General features: G+C 42.0%; 1 protein-coding gene across 8 annotated transcripts in view; it reads left to right on the top strand.

Annotated features, from left to right (window-relative positions):
* Positions 1-14,752: 14,752 nt before the first annotated feature.
* The window catches only part of NEO1 (neogenin 1), a 231,157-nt gene continuing 228,637 nt past the window's right edge, over positions 14,753-17,272 (top strand). For 7 of the 8 annotated variants that reach the window (XM_037047089.1, XM_037047091.1, XM_037047087.1 and 4 more), the window contains exon 1: positions 14,951-15,274. In XM_037047089.1, coding sequence (XP_036902984.1) covers positions 15,145-15,274 — 130 coding nt within the window. In that variant the 5' untranslated portion in view covers positions 14,951-15,144. Of the gene's footprint in view, positions 15,275-17,272 lie in introns of all 8 variants that reach the window. The other variant, XM_037047083.1, reaches the window with a different exon arrangement.

Raw genomic sequence — 17,272 nt, 5'->3', positions numbered from 1 at the left:
TGCTCTATCCAGCAAAGCTTTCATTTAGAATGGAAGGACAGATAAAGTGCTTCTCAGATATGGTGAAATTAAAGGAGTTCATCATCACCAAGCCCTTATTATATGAAATGTTAAAGGGACTTATCTAAGAAAAAGAAGATAAAAAATATGAACAGTGAAAGGACAGCCAACTCACAGTTATTAACAACCATACCTAAAACAAAAGCAAACTAAGAGGACAGGTATATCAGGAGTGGAACCATAGAAATGGAGATCACAAGGAGGGTTAGCAACAGGGGAGTGGGGGTAGGAGAAGGGGAGAGAAGGTACAGAGAATAAGTAGCATAGACGGAAGGTAGAAAATAGACAGGGGGGAGGCAAGAATAGTATGGGAAATATAGAATCTAAAAAACTTGTGACACATGAACATAAACTAAAGGGGGGGAATGGTGGGGGAGGGGTGTATAGGGTGGAGGGGAATGAAGGGGGGAATGGGGACAACTGTAATGACATAATCAATAAAATGTATTTTAAAAAGGAGAAACCAAAACACAGGTAGCTCTCATATAGGACATAAACTGAGGAATAAATGAGTTTCTTAAAATTTTCATGTCATCTAGTTCAGCTCCCTAGTGTTGGGAGCAGATTGTGTATATGTATGTGGAAAGAGTTGTAACTTGGAATAAGAAACCCGGCTGTCCTCTGGTGATCTCTTTTTGACCACTTCAAATCCCTTGTGAAAAACAGGTGTGTGTGTGTGTGTGTGTGTGTGTGTGTGATATGCAAGCTTATTGGCAGGCAACTGCATAGAGCTGAGTCCAGAGCAGTGAGAAGGAAACTCCCAACATCTCCAAACACACCAGTAATGCACCAAATAATATTGTCTAAAAGTCTCTCGGGTTTCTGCACTTTGCTGAGACAGTATACTTGTAGCCTCAAATACCCAGTCTTCTATCTTTATGCTCCTTACTCATAGATAGTGTATCTACTCTTTGATCTTCTAAACTGCTCCAATTCTTCGACATTCTCATTTTACCCTAGTTATCTTCCCCATTCTAGACATATTTCCTACCCCATCTAAATGAAACCACTCTAATAATTCACTACCAACATCCTTGAGTGTCTCAATCCCTTGTTCGTTTACACTCATTCCTAGAAAATCTGGTCAATCCAACTATCCACCATCTCTCCTCCTACCACGCATTGCCTTTTAAGTACTATATGGAGAAAAATCACAAATGTATCATTTTTAATTTCAGATGTGCCCACACATAGTATCCTTTTTGGGGTGTGTTTCTTTTAACTTTCTTTTTATTTTTATTCAAGTTTATCTCCATCCCCCCCCCCAACCCCAGCCATCTCCACCTCCCACCCTGGATCCCAACCCTCTTTGCTTTTGTCCATGTGTCCAAGATGTTCCTGAGAACCCTTCCCCCTCTCCGCCCATTATGTTTTCCCATCTCTTTTCTGGTTACTGTCAGTTTGTTCTTAATTTCAATGTCTCTGGTTATAGTCTGCTTGCTTGTTTTATTTAAAGATTAGGTTCCACTTATATGTAAGGTCATATGGTATTTGTCTTTCACCAGGTGGCTTATTTCACTTAGCATATGCTCATCAGTTCCATCCATGCTGTCACAAAGGATAGGAGCTCCTTTTTTCTTTCTGCTGTGTAGTATTCGATTGTGTAAATGTACCACAGTTTTTTTGATCCACTCATTTACTGACGAGTACTTAGGTTATATCCGGCACTTGGCTACTGTAAATTGTGCTGCTATGAACATTGGGGTGCATATGTTCTTTTGGATTGGTATTTCAGGGTTCTTAGGGCATAATTCCAACAGTAGAATTGCTGGGTCAAAAGGCAGTTCCATTTTTAGTTTTCTGAGGAAATTCCATACCATTTTCCACAGTGGTTGCACCAGTCTGCATTCCCACCAACAGTGCACTAGGGTTCCCTTTTCCCTACATCCTCTCCAACACTTGTTGTTTGTTGCTTTGTTTATGGTGGCCATTCTGACTGGTGTGAAGTGGTATCTCATTGCGGTTTTAATTTGCATTTCTCTAATGGCTAGTGATGCTGAACAGCTTTTCATATGTTTTTGGGCCCACTGTATACCCTCCTTGGAGAAGTGTCTGTTCAAGTCCTTTCACCCTTTTTTAATTAGATTGTTTGTCTTCCTGAACTGGAGTCATTGAGCTCTTTATATATTCTAGAGATCAAACTCTTGTCCAAGGTATCATTGGCAAATATGTTTTCCCATGTAGTTGGTTCTCTTTTCACTTTAATGCTGTATTCTCTAGCCATGCAGAAGCTTTTTATTTTGATGAGATCCTTGTTTATTCTTTCTTTTATGCCCCTTGCTGTAGGGGGCATATCAGTGAAAATATTGCTGCATGGAATATCTGAGATTTTCCTGCCTATGTTCTCCTCTAGGACTTTAATGGTGTCACACGTATATTTAAGTCTTTTATCCACCTTGAATTTATTTTGGTGTATGGTATAAATTGGTGCTCGAGTTTCATTTTTTTGCAGGTAGCTGTCCAGATCTCCCAATACCATTTGTTGAAGAGGCTGTTTTTACTCCATTTTATGCTTCTGCCCCCTTTATCAAATATTACTTGACCATAGAAAGTTGGGTTTATTTATGGGCTCTCTGTTCTGTTCCATTGGTCTATATGTCTGTTCTTATGCCAGTACCAAGCCGTTTTGATTACAGTGGCCTTGTAGTGCACTTTGATATCAGGTATTGTGATCCCTCCTACTTTGTTCTTCTTTCTCAAAATTGCTGCAGCTGTTTGGGGTTGTTTATGCTTCCATATAAATTTCTGAAATGTTTATTCTATATCTGTGAAATATGTCATTGGTACTTTAATAAGTTGCTTTGAGTATTATGGACATTTTGATTGTGTTAATTCTCCCAGTCTATGAATATAATATATGCTTCCATTTGTTTGAGTCTTCCTTAATTTCTTTCTTCAGTGTTGTATATTTTCTGAGCACAGGTCTTTTACCTCCTTGGTTAGGTGTATTCCTAGGTACTTTATTTTTCTTGTTGCTATATCAAATAGTTTTTTTCTCTGATTTCTGTTTTTGATATTTCATTGTTGGTATACAAAAATGCCTTTGATTTCTGAATATTGACTTTGTATCCTACTGTTTTTCTAAATTCATTTATTAGGTCAAGTAGTTTTTTGGTGGAGTCTGTAGGATTTTCTATGTACACTGTCATGTCATCTGCAATCAATGACAGTTTTACTTCCTCCTTCCAACTTGGATGCCTTTTATTTATTTTTCTTGTCTGATTGCTGTGGCTAGGACTTCCAATACTATGTTGAATAGGAGTGGTGAAAGCACGCATCCTGGTCTTGTTCCTGATCTTAGTGGGAAAACTCTAAGTGTTTGCCCATTGAGTATGATGTTGGTTGTAGGTCTCTCATATATGGTCATTATTATGTTGAGGAATGCTCCCTTTATTCCCACTTTGCTGAGTGTTTTCATTGTAAGTGGGTGCTATACCTTATCAAAATTTTTTCTGCATCTATTGATATGGTCATGTGATTTTTGTCTTTTGCTTTGTTTACATGATGTATGACATTTATTGATTTGTGAATATTGTACCATCCTGGCATCCCTGGAATGAATCCCACTGAATGTATTGCTAGACGCTGTTTGCCAATGTTTTATTGAGGATTTTAGTGTCTATGTTCATCAACGATATTGGCCTGTAGTTTTCTTCCTTTGTTATTTTTATCTGGTTTTGGGATTAGGATGATGCTAGCTTCATAAAAAGGATTTTGGAGTCTTCCATTCTCTTGGATTTCTTGGAATAGTACATGAAGGATAAGTGTTAGCTCTTCCTTAAATGTTTTATAAAATTCTCCTGTGAAATGTCCCTTAAGGGCTTTCATGTGCCAGGAGTTTTTGATTACTGCTTTGATTTTGTCAGCTATTATCAGTCTGTTCAGGCTTTCTAATTCTTCTTCATTCAATTTTGGAAGATTATATTGTTCTAGAAAGTTTTCTATTTCACCTAGGTTTTTAATTTTTTTGGCATATAGTTCTTCATAGTAATTTCTTACAGTCCTTTGTATGTCTGTGGTATCAGTTGTAATCTCTCCTTTCTCATTACTGATTGTCTTTATTTGCATCATCTATTGTTGTTGTTGTTGTTGTTGTTGTTTTGATGAGTTTGCTTAAAGGCTTGTCAGCTGTGTTTATCTTTTCAAGGAACCAACTCCTGGGTTATTGATCTTTAGAATTGCTCTTTTAGTCTCTATGTCATTTAATTCTGCTCTGATCTTGGTTATTTCCCTCCTTCCACTTGCTCTGGGCTATCTTTGTTGTTCCTCCAGTTCTTGTAGACGTAGTGTTAGGTTATTTACTTGAAATGTTTCTATATTTTTTAAGTAGGTTTATATTTCTATGAACTTCCCTCTCAGGACTGCCTTCACTGTGTACCATCAATTACGGACTGTTGTGAGTTCATTCATTTGTTTGCAGAAACTTTTTGATTTGTTCCTTGATCTTATTCTTGACCCATTGTTTAATAGCATGTTATTCAATCTCGATGAATTTTTGAGTTTTTTCCTTGAGGTTGGTTTCTAGTTTCAGTCTCTTGTGGTCGGAGAAAATGCTTGATATGATATCAACTTTCTCGAATTTGTTGAGGCTTGTTTTGTGTCCTATCATGTGGTTTATTGTTGAAAATTTTCCATGTGCATTTGAAAAGTATTTTGCTTCTTTGAGATGAAAGGTTCTATATATACCATTTAAGTCCATTTGATCTAGGACATTGTTCAATGCCACACTATCTTTGTTGGTATTATGTTTGGAAGATCTATGCATTTTTAAAAAGATTTTATTGATTTATTTTAGAGAGATACAGAAGGGAGGGAGAAGTGAGGGAGTGAAACACCAGTGTATGGTTGCCTCTAGCACACTCCATACTGGAGATATGGCCTGCAACCCAGGCATGTGTCCTGACTGGGAATCAAATCAGTGATGCTTTGGTTCATAGGCCTGCGCTCAATCCATTGAGCTACTTCAGCCAAGGTGAAGATCTATCCGTTTTTGACAGTGGGGTGAGAAAATCCCCTACTATAATTGTGTTGCTGTCAATATCTTTCTTGAAGTCCTGCAAGATTATCCTTATATATTTGGGTACTCCTATGTTGGGCGCATATATATTTACAATGTTTATGTCTTCCCGATGTATTCTTTCTTTGAGTATTATGAAGTGTCCTTCTGGGTCTCTTATTATGGCCTTTGTTTTGAAGTCTATTTTGTCTGGTAGGAGCATTGCTACCTCGGCTTTTTCCCCTATCCATTTGCTTGGAATATTTTTTTCCAGCCCTTCACTTTCAGTCTGTGTAGGTCTTTTGTCCTGAGGTGGGTCTCTTGTAGGCAGCATATGTGTGGGTCATGATTTCTTATCCATTCAGCTACTTTGTGTCTTTTGATTGGAGCATTTAATCCATCTACATTTAAGGCTATTATTGATAGGTACTCATTCATTGTCATTTTACTTCCTTCATACTTGTGTTCCTCTCTCACTCTTATTCTTTCTTTTCTTAAAGCAGTCCCTTCAGCATATCTTGGAGTGCTGGTTTGGTGGAGGTTTATTCTTTGAGGCTTTTCTTGTCTGGGGAACTTCTTATTTGGCCTTCCATTTTAATTGAGACCCTTGCTGGGTCAAGTAGGCTTGGTTGCAGGCCTCTGGTTTTCCAAGAAATATTACTTGGAATATTTCTTGCCATTCCCTTCTGGCTTGTAGTGTTTCCGTTGAGAAGTCAGCTGCAAGCCTTATCGGGGCTCTCTTGTATGTTATTTTCTGTTTCTTTCTTGGTGCCTTTAAGATTCTCTTTGTCTAGGAATTTTGCCATTTTAATTATGATGTGTCTTGGAGTGGGCCTCTCTGAGTTACTTTTGATTGGGACCCTCTGAGCTTCCTGGATTTTTCTGACTTTTTCTCTCATCAAATTAGGGAAGTTTTCCTTCACTACTTTTTCAAACAGGTTTTATATCCCTTGCTCTTCTTCTTCTGGTATCCCTATTATACAGATATTATTACATTTCATTATTTTTCCTGCAGTTCCCTTAATGCTTCTTCATTCTTTCTGAGTCTTTTTCCTTTTCTTGATGTTTCAGGGTGTTTTTTTGTACCTTGCCCTCCAGCTTGCTGAGTTGCTCCCCTGCTTCATCTAGCCTTCTTTTGATTCCTTCTACTGTGTTCTTCAATTCAGAAATTGTGTTCCTCATTTACTTTTGGCTCTTGTTGATAGTTTCTATTTCCTTTTTCATGTTGATATAGTTTGCAGTGAGTTCATCGTAGTTTCCCCATGGTTTTTGGTAATTCTCAGTAAGCTCATTGAGCTTCCTTATAGCCATTGTTTTGAACTCAGTATCTGATAGTTGACTTGCCTCTGTTTCATTTAGCATTCTTTCTGAGGCTTCTTCCTTTCCTTCCATTTGGGGTTTGTTTCTTTGTGTTCCCATTGCTTGTGAGACTTTTCTTGTTAGCCTCTCCTTCTTAAATAGATTTGTTCTGACTCCCTGAGTTTGTGGTGTGAACTTTTATGGTAGGAGTCTTGTGAGATTCAATGGTGCACTCTCCTTGATCTGAAATTGCTGCTTTTGGGATGCCATTTATGTTGGCTCCTTGAATGTATTTGGGTTTTGATTGTTGTTGTATTGTTCTTTGGTAGATCATTCCCTTCAGCTGGTTGACTGAGGGTCACTCTGCCCACCATATCTCATATGTTGTGCAGGTGCAGATGGGTTGTGTCAAAGCTGGTTCTTCTATCTGTCCGAGGTTATACAGCTTATCTCTTGCTATTGTACAGTTGTTTATTCTGGGTAATATCTCCACAATTTAGTTGTAATTCCAGATTGGTCCTGGGAGGAGGTCAGGGTGGCTTCCACTCACTCCTCTGCCATCTTGCCAGTTGTCCTACAAAAGAAACCATATTTCCCTTACTTAATCCCTTCTGTGACTCTTACAAACACTTGCCACTCTCCTTAAACACCCTATCATGCTCCGTCTCTTCTTGCAGCAATGACCTTGCCTCCCACTTCATGGAGAATATTAAGACTCTCAAAAATGGATTTTGTAATCTCTTACCTACAAACCTGTTGCACATACCCATCTCTGCCTCATTCTTTTCTGGCTCTCCCCATCCAAGCAAATACCTATATCTAAATTCCTTTCCATAATTAAAAAAATCTTTATATCAACACAAATATTTATGCCTTAGACAAATATTTATAAGCACCAGGCACCAGGCTGGGCAGTTGGAATACAGTGACAAATGGAATACATCACATTTGGAATAGATGCCTATGGAATTGTTTGAGTGATGCCTATTTTCCATGAATTGCCCATTCCTTTTTTATTTACTTGGGTACAGTGGGATCTGCAATGGTATGAATGGTATGGAGTAGATATCTAAACCAAGATTGGCAATTAATCCTTTCACTGGGAAGTTTGTAATTGGGACTGACAGTCAGAATTACATTATAACAAGATAACTTGGAAGTTGTTGGTAGCGGCTATTTTCTGCTTTGTGGACCAGGACAGAGAGAGAGACGTTTTGTAGCTGAGGCAGATTCAGAAAGATGTGCAAATAACAGACTCTCCAAAAGAGAACTTTGTTTCTTTCTGGTGCTCCAGTCTCTAGATCTATTCCCACAGTCTGGTGGCAACCTTGTCTTGAAGGTGCAGGGTCCTTCAAATAAAATTTCTTTCTGCTTAAGATAGTATTTTGTGTTCAGTTTCTGTGCAAAAGCAAGGCTCTGTCATTCTTGCTGGAAAGCTAGACTGCCTTGTTTTGTGATTGCTGTCTATTCAGAACCCAGCCATGTGTCCTTTGAAAATAAAGGACTGGGTAGCAAATGTCAGAATGTTGTTTCTGATTTTCAGCTTCATTAAGGTGTTATTAGAACAGAACAAGTTCAAATATAGCTGAAAGCTGTGTAGAAACAACAGGGCCAGGGTGTAACTCTGTTCTGTAAGGTCCTTTTCACCTATTGCCAGCTTCCTGAGACTACTGAGGTCAGATAATCATGGGCCTTGCTGAATCACAGCGCCAAATTATCTACCACAGTGTTTCTAAAACTATCAATTATCTTCTTTCTCTCTGGAGTCTTCAGCACTTCCTTCTCTATTGGCTCTTTATATCAGTCCTCAAGTCCATTTAGCGAAATCCATTCTAGATTTCCCCACTCTTTCTTGCTGTCACAGGTAAACTCTTTCAGGAAGTCATTCATACTCAGTGACAAGCCAGAGCAATGAGGTAGAAGCCTTACTTGTGGCTGCAACTGCACTAAGATTATTCATGACCACTTTTTCACTAACTCCAACAGATGTTTTTCAGATCTTACCTTACTTGACTTCTCAGGAGTACATGACACTGTTGACCACTCCTGCATTCCTGAAACACTTTCTTTCCTAGACTTCTGTGATACCACATGCTTCTGGTTCTCTTTTGGACTAGAAAAACACATGCCTGCTTGTTTCTTTGCAAGTTCCTTTTCTATTCTGTACCTTAATTATGTTTGTCTTTGGCCCTAGTCCTTGATCTCCCTCTTCAGTCCTAAACTTTCCTGGGGCGTCTCAACCAGTTTTGGGGCATTATCACGTATACCAGAATATAAGACCAGTTTCCCTCCCTATAATCATTCCTAGAAAACGGGGTTGCCTTGTATTCTGACCTTTAAAAAAAATCCTTAATATCACTGGATGTTCTCTCAATTATTTCAAACAACAAAAAGCTTTTTGGGGGAATGTACATTAGCAAGAAATGATCTTATTCAATGTTCATATAGAAGCCACCTGACAGATTGGTAAGAAAGGAAACAAAAAAATTAACACAGATTTGGAAATTACTTCTAGGGAAATACAGTCACATTTGCAAGTTTTGGATATCCTTGTAAACAAGTCTTTACAATTCAATATAGAAAGCAATGTAAGTGAATATGATTGCAGTATGAATGATGTAGTGTGATTAGATTCTATGGCCCAGAAAAAATTCCTAGTAACATCATATGTAGTCAAAATTTTGGTGGAAATGAAGATGAAGATGATAGACTCAAAATGTGACCCTCATGATAATAAAAAAAAAGACTGTGAGGAGTTTCAATAAAATTCAAGTTGGCCACCAAGTTTTATTGGGAGTGGGCAGATTTTACTTGGGAAAATGGGGGCTCACTTTGTATTTAGAGGTACTTTATATCTGGGCATAAGGTATATGGTATAAGCTGATGGCACACCCCTCTAGCCCAGTTCTCCCTGCTAAACTCCAGAACTAAATACCAAACAGATTACTAATATTTCTACTCAAATGTCTCATAGGCACTTTAAACCTGTCCACAGTTAAACTCACATCACCTCCCATCTTCTCTTCCTTGTTCTCTTTCCAGTGAATGTTACTACCATCAGTCAGTGGGGTAAGCTGAAATCTAAGTCACCCATGTGTCCTCTCTCTCAAACACCCTTGTTGTTTCTACCTGTCTCCTAAATCTCTCTTATTTATCCACTTCTCCTACCACCCCACCCCACACCCAGTTTTACTCTAGGCCAGCAATTTCCAGCCTTTTTTATCTCATGGCACAAATAAACTAATTACTAAAATGTTGCAGCCACCAAAAATGTATTTTTTGCTGGTCTGAGAAAAATAGATATAATTTTGATTCATTGGCATCAGAAGGGTATTGTTGTATTGTCTGTTTTCATTTTTTTTCACAGTCTAAGGGAAAAGAGGTCAGTGCCTCTGACTATATAGTCAGGTATTGCATGTTTTAAAAATTCTTGTGGCACATTGGTGAAAATCACTGCTCTATGCCAACCAGCCCCTCCTCTCCAGACCACTCTTAACAGAATCTGAACTGTTTTTCTTGGTCTTGTCTCCTTTCAACCTATACTCCAGGAAGCAGCCCAAGTGATCCTTCTAAAATGCAAATTAGTCTCAGTTAAGAGACCATCCCTGCTTCTCTAGTTCCCCATCCATCCTTCCTGCCCCTGCCCCCAGTTTAGACAGATTAGATGCACTTAAAATGTTTTCCCACACTTCTTATCTTTCCTTACAAAACACTCTTCACACTCCTTTAGTTATAATTGTTTCTTTCCTGGTAGACTGAGAACCTTGTCTATCTGGCTCACCACTGAGTTCTCAACCAGAGCAGGACCTGAGAAATAGTGCTTTATAAATATTAAATGAACTGGTAATTTTGTTATCCCAGTACCCCATACAATACCTGGCAAATAACAGGTCCTCAGTAGTATTTGTTGAATTAATAGGCTATCGTTGAACTAAGAATATGTGATTAAGCAATGTGTGACAAGCAATATAAATATTGTGTAGGCTTTTGTCTTTTAAGGAGCACATATCCTTCCTAATTAGGCTTAATCAGAGATGGCTCCCTAGAACAGGTGGCTTTTGAAAGAGAAAGGAATACCAATTCTTGCCTAGTGGAATGTAAAGGGCAAATGTAAAAATGTCAACATCTGCGCAGAATAAAATTGTGTTTTTACAACATGGGTAAATTCCATTTAAAATTTGCTGTGACTAGGAAGTGTTCTGAGATCTACTAGCCCTCTTCTCCTCTACCACGAATACTGGGTTTCAGTTAGGAAGCGGCTGTGGAATCTACTGCCAGCAACTAAGCACAGAACTATAACGCCTCTCTAAAATTGGAAGATAATCTTTTTACTATAGAGAACAAGATTCTTGCCAAGTTTTACATTAGTAGGATTTACTATTTTTTCATATAATTTTATAGCAAAGAGCACTCAGAATAAATTTCTAGTTACTTTTGGCCTGCGCTTTTGTCACAGGTGGGCACAGGTAAGCAGGTTCTTGGTGATCAGGACAAAGAATTGAACCGAACACCCAGAGTTTATAGCAGAGAATGTGGGAGCAGGCCAACTCCAAGCAGAGATGGACCTGATGGGCTGGAGGGACTCGATTCTTATAGGACGAATCCTTCCTGGCTAATTTTGACAGGCTTTTACTGTGACAAGTGGTTGTAAAGCTACTGCATGTGTGGTCTCCCATGATTTTCCTGGATTGGCCACTAGGGAAGGGGTCCCACAACGTTACCTAGTTGACCCCCCTTCTCCTGGGGTCCCCCTGTACTAGGTTCGCCTTTCCCTTCACCAGAGAATTATAGCTCTCCATGTTACAGATTGGTGAAAAGGAAAGGAATTATTTATTCAAGTTATACAGACTTAAGAGTAATGACTTAATGTCTCCATCAAAATCCCAAAGTACCTTAAAACACCCACAAACACGCACAATCCTTCTTTCCCCCTTTGCCCAGTCCAAGGTACCATATCTCAGGAAAAGACATAGAAAGCTGCATGGTAGTTCTCTGCTAAAGTTGTGCTGGTGATTCTCTGCTAAAGCCAAGTGATGATTCTTCTCATGGCTGTGGGTGGGGGATGGTCCCCCCGACTCTGGCCAAAGCCGCATTGTTCTCTTTGCTAAAGCTACATGGTGATTCTCTCTCACATGGCTGCGGGAGTCCCCATTCTGGCCAAAGCGCATGGTTCTCTCTTCAATGGCTGCTGCATCTGAGTTTAAATCCCCGCTCCAATCTTCTTCTGCAGCCCCATTTCCCACTCCTCCCACAATCGGCTGCACTTGCCAGGACTCCCATATCCTCCCAGCTTTACTGCACTGCCATAGTGAGTCCGGGCAGGCGTGGCCCAATGGCATGGAGCTAGTCATCTCCAAGCTCTCATGCTGGTGCTGTACCCAGGGCTGGGAGTTGCCTCCCAGTTACATCTTGGGTAGAAGTCACTTCCATCCCTCCCCGGCCCCAAAGCATGGCCACAGCTATTTAACATATCTATGAAACAAGTTAAAGGTTATAGATATGTTAAACTACCATTCTAGAGGTTATCTGTGAAAGAAACTGTTGCTATGCAAAACAACTCAATGGCCCTGCTCCATGTATCCCACCCCCACCCCCCCTCCCCCCGCCCCAGCTCAGACTTGTGGGGGTGAGGACATCCAATATTTTTAATATTTCCTGGACACCCTGAGTTCTGGACCCCATTATAAATCCTTCTTTTGGGGGCCCCCTGGCTGCACCCTCCTACACTTTGATAATGTACACTTACATACAACAGCTTGTTTTCTTTGCTCTTTTTTTTGTTTCAGAGAGAGGGGCAGGGAAGGAGAAAGAGTGGGAGAGAAACTTCAATGTGTGGTTGCCTCTCGTGTGTCCCCTGATGGAGACCTGGCCTGCAACCCAGGCATGTGCCCTGACTGGGAATAGAACCAGCAACCCTTTGCTTCACAGGCCTGTGCTCAATCCACTGAGCCACACCAGCCAGGGTCTTTGCTGTTTCTTTGTGCACTATTTCTTGAACGTGATCTTCATGTTCTAACTTTACTTGATGAAAAAGGTGTTCATTTCATGAATGGTTAAATGTCTCTTCATAGATTGACTACCTAAAATGTATTGATGAGCAATATAATGTGGCTGAGTGAGGTATTAGTATAAAAATCATGTGAGAGTAAAAAGGCTGAGAACATCTTTTCTCAGAGATACTTTACCAAAGAAAGGAGATTAATGACTCCAAATGATTTTTTAAAAGTAATGTTCAAAATGTCAGTTATGTTGAAATATGAAGCATATGGCCCTGGCTGATGTGGCTTAGTGGATTGAGTGCCGGCCTGCAAACTGACGGGTCGCTGGTTTCATTCCCAGTCAGGGCACATGCCTGGGTTCCCAGCAAGGTCCCCAGTAGGGGCGCACTGGAGGCAACCACACACTGATGTTTCTCTCTGGCTCTTTCTCCTTCCCTCCCAGATCCCTAAAAATAAATAAATAATAAAAAATCTTTAAAAAGAAATGTGAAGGATCTGAATTCAAGTGCGTACCTGGATTTACCATTTTATTCTTGAACTCATATGAAATCTGTAACTTTTAATTTGGGGCTCCATTTATTACTGGTTTATTATAGTGGGTTTGATTAAACTTGTGATTTAGTCACAAGTCAGAAACATGAGTCACCATATTTTACAGAATGTGCTTTGTAAATTTTTTATTTAACCCTGATATACACCACAGGTTGATAAATTATGAGACAGTTCACAGAAGTCATACATGAAAATAATTCTGATTATTTTATTATCCACAACTCATAATTTTCAAACTTGGAGATAAATTTCACTTTAAGAAGTCATATTATGTATTTTATAGTTTTAATATAATGAAAAATTTTCAGACTTAGAAAAAGGTATCTGAATATTAACACTTTCAAGGTAATTGATAGTATCCAAAGAGCTTTTCTCATTAATTATCTCAGAAAACTGAATAATGATGTGATTACTAAAGGTTAATTAAGCAAATACTTGTTAAGTAATTGGAAGGTAATCTTTTCCCAATTTAACAGGTCAATCGGGGTATTTAGGAAATATTTTTGCTGATTAACAACTCTATCAAAAACAGAAAGATATTTAAATGGTTTCCCTGGCGTAAAACAATAAACATGTATTTGCTCTTTTAGGAGTCAATTGTTTGAAAGAACTGATATGAGAGTTCCTTATTCCACCGTTTTTGATGATTCAAGAGGTTTGATGAAAATTCTGAGCTCTTCCCTTCCAATGTTAATGCAAGTCTTACATTATTGGTTATTTTGGCACTTCAGAATAAAAGAAATTATCTGAACAAAGTAATTACGAGAAGGCACAGAGATGTTGAAGTCAGAGAAACATCCCTCTTCTTGTGGGAAGTCACACATTTTGCTTATTGACTACACAGTGAATCAAAATCCAACGCACAGTAACAATGAAAACATGATTCTCCAAGTACATAGCCATACAAAGAAATTTTCTTAAACTATTTTCTATGGGTATAGCTTATAAAATTATTCTCATCTGCAAGCAGTGTAACTTCACTACACGCTGCCTTCTCCTAACTGCCTCCAGATTACCAAGTGTTTTAAAATCATATCCCTCTTGCTTCTGGTTTCCCGGCAAAGGACGTGACTTCCAGGTAGGAAAATGAGAAGTGCCCAGCAAAGACACAGGTAAACGGTTTCAATTACAGTCAAGAGGATCAGCCCCGGGAGTCCCGGGGCTCGTCCCAGGCCCCCGCATGTGCTGGAGAAGTGGACACCCGGCACCTTTGTCCGTACCCAGCTTCCTTGGCTCGAGGCCGAGCCACACGGGTACCGTGGTCCAGGCGGGTCCCGGCACTGTCCGAGGAAGCGCGCGGTAAGGGCGGCGCGGCCGGGAAACAGGCGATCAGTGGCGGCGCGGTGGTCCCCTCCTACGGGAACCACGCCAGGTCCCAGTCAGAGCCCGGCGGGCTCACTATTGTTTTTGGCGAGCACATAAATCCCTGCTCCGACCTCCGCGCACCCAGATTTCCTCCCGGAGGCCATTCGGTTTCCTCTGAGGCCCTATATAGAGGCCCCGGCCCGCGCTGCAGAGGAGTGCGCGTCCGCTCCGGCCTCCCTGACAAGCCGGGATTTGGAGTGCTTCTAGTCCTTGGGCCTCTGCACCCGGAGGCGTCCAGAGGTGACCGGAGTGAATTTCTTCCCTCGGCCGAGTGGCTGCGCGAAGTGGGTGTAAGCGAGAAGGGGAAGGATCCGTTTCTCCAGGGTTTTCCTGAAGCCAATGGGAACGCCAGCGCGCGCCTCGCGCCCCGTCGTGGCTCCAGGGAGAAGGGGGAGGGGAGCGGGCCTGCCAGGCGGCCACCGGGATTGGAGCGGGGGCGGGCTGCGCTCGGAGCCGAGGGGTGCGGGTGAGGGAGACGCGCGTGCGCGTGCGCGGGGGTGTGCGCCCCAGGCCCCCGCCTACAACCCCCGACTCCGCGGTCTCCGCCCCCCTCGCGCTGGTGTGCGGAGCCGGAGTCGGCGGCGGGTGGCGGCGCCTGGAACCTGGAGACCGATTGCCGCTCCCCACCCCCCCATCCCGGCCCGGAATGTACTGATTCCCCCCTCTCCTCCCTCTCCTCCCCGCTGCAGGAGGGAGGCGTCCCCGAGTCTCCCCTCCCTCGAAGAGAGGCCGCGCGGGCCGGGCCGGGCCGGGCTCGAGCAGCGGTGGTCACCGGAGCCGAGCCTGCAGCGAAGGACCGGTTGAGGCGTGCAGAAGGGAAGGAGGCAAGGGCTCGGCGGCATAGCCGCCGCCGCTGCCGCTCGTGGGCAAGAGATGGCGGCGGAGAGGGGAGCTCGGCGACTCCTCAGCACCTCCTCCTTTTGGCTCCGTTGCCTGCTGCTGCTCGGGCACTGGGCGCCGGGAGCTGCGGCCGTCAGGAGCGATTCCTCGCCGCAGTCCCCAGGTAAGCGGCGGGCGCTGGGTGCGGGCCGGGCGGGCGCGGGTGGGGGCAGGGACACCGTACCGGCACCAGCTGGGGTTGCGGTGTTTTTGTTTAGGATCCAGGAGGAAACGTGCAGGAACTTCTCCACTGGTCTCGGCTTGCTGAAGGGAAAGCTGATCGCTCTGGGTGGGGAATGAAGTAGGCGGGTGGGGGGCGCCTCCAGGGTTAGGGCGGCCTGGGAATGCGTCCGGGGCTACCCAGTGTAGTTCTGCGCTTTGTACCCGAAGGCAGGTTCACCTCTCGCCTCCCTAGCTTCCTTCCCCTCCCCCAGGCTCATCCCACTTGTAAGAGTGGGACATTCTTGTGCTCACACAAGCACCAGTAGAGGCCACTACACACCTCATTAAATAAACAATCGTACGGCCAATTCATTAATTTTCAAGGAAAGGAGGGGCGGGGGCGGCGGCGGGGGATGGGGGGGGGCGCTTGAACTCCGCCTTCCCTGGCCAGGGATTTCCCGGCCGAAGTCCCTGGGAAGCTCTGGTTGATCTCCAGGGACTACTTGTGCGGGGCCCCAAGGCGGCGGAACAGAAGGTGCCAGGGGGCACAATTACTTCCTCAGAACCAGTGGTGTGATTTAACGGTGAGGGCGCCTTGGAAAAGGGTTCAAGTGATTGTATCAGTTATTGTTTCCGTCAGGAAATGCTTCATTCCTGGTGATTACAACTGTATAGCCTAACTGCTCTTAACCTAGGGATTGTATAAGCATGGGATTTTAAATACTTGTACGTTGTTTTCAAGTGGCACTATTTAAATTCATTTAGCCTCAAAAGCCTTTTTCAGGGTTTTAACATAGTACAGATTATTGAAATCATCTGTATTTCTATATATTTAAATAGGCCAATTAACACCAAAGTTGTAATTGGCTGAGGAACAGGACACACTCAGCAGTTGAAAGGCAAATTAGCATGTAATCTCTTTAAATTGTTTGACCAAGGTGGTGTGTCATTAAACTTGACACAACTTTCACCTACTTGCTTGATCTGAAATTTTGCATTTGAAAGTGACATCTTCTAGTCACTAAACAATTACTTGTTTTCCCCTGATTCATGTGAAAGTTAAAATCACACTGCAATGAACTTGACTGACAAACTTTCTTTTGATTTTCTTGCAGAGTTTGATATACTTCGTGATTTTCGCGAGTGTTAAAATTTTACACCTGAAGTACCAATGGGTATTATGTAAACAGTAGTGTTTTAGTGTCAAACTGGCACTTCCGCATTTGCCTAAACATAGTTTAGAGTTTGGTTCTGAAATTTAGGTAACCGATCCAGCCCATTGTATTCTTGTGGATGGGCAAGACAAGTTTTCTCTTACTCCTATTAAATTTTATGTGTAAGATGTGCATATGTTGTTTATCATTCTGTATATTTTAGGTTAACTGGAATTTCTGTCTAAAATTTTGTCAGTAATTTTGAAAGTAAATAAAATGCTAGCAATTGTATTACTTAGGATAGTAAAAATAATACGCAGTCTTTTAGGAAATGGTTGTAACATTTATTCCACCATTAATTCAGTTGATGGGCTTTTATTGTTCACTGATGAGGTGTACTCTGCCTTCATGAAGCTTACAGTCTGGTGTGTGGGTAGGAAAGGTGTGTGGGCCATTCAACTGCTGATTATATAATTAAATGGTTGTGATAAGCTCTGTGGAGGAGAAGAATAGGTTTTGAGAAAGTTTATACTGCAGGAACCTAACCTGATCTGGGTGTCAGTGTGTCTCAGACGTGAGACCTGAGGTGTTAGAGTAGAAGTGGGGAGGCTGACAGCTAATAACTAGTATAGTTGGGTCTAGAACACAGATCGTCTGATTCTTGGACCCAGAGTGTTTTCTACAAACCATCCTGCCTAGTTACAAAAGCTGAAAGAATAACTGCAGTAAGGCGGGGGTTGGTCAGGCGGTTGGTCAGTTCTCTGGTCAGTTGCAGAGAGATCAAGGGAGTTGAGAACTGAGTAAGT

Source organism: Sturnira hondurensis, unplaced genomic scaffold (genome assembly GCF_014824575.4).
Source record: "Sturnira hondurensis isolate 20B ecotype Veracruz unplaced genomic scaffold, ASM1482457v3 Scaffold0005329, whole genome shotgun sequence".
In the NCBI taxonomy this organism is placed as follows: Eukaryota; Metazoa; Chordata; class Mammalia; order Chiroptera; family Phyllostomidae; genus Sturnira; species Sturnira hondurensis.
This window is presented reverse-complemented; position numbering and strand designations above follow the sequence as displayed.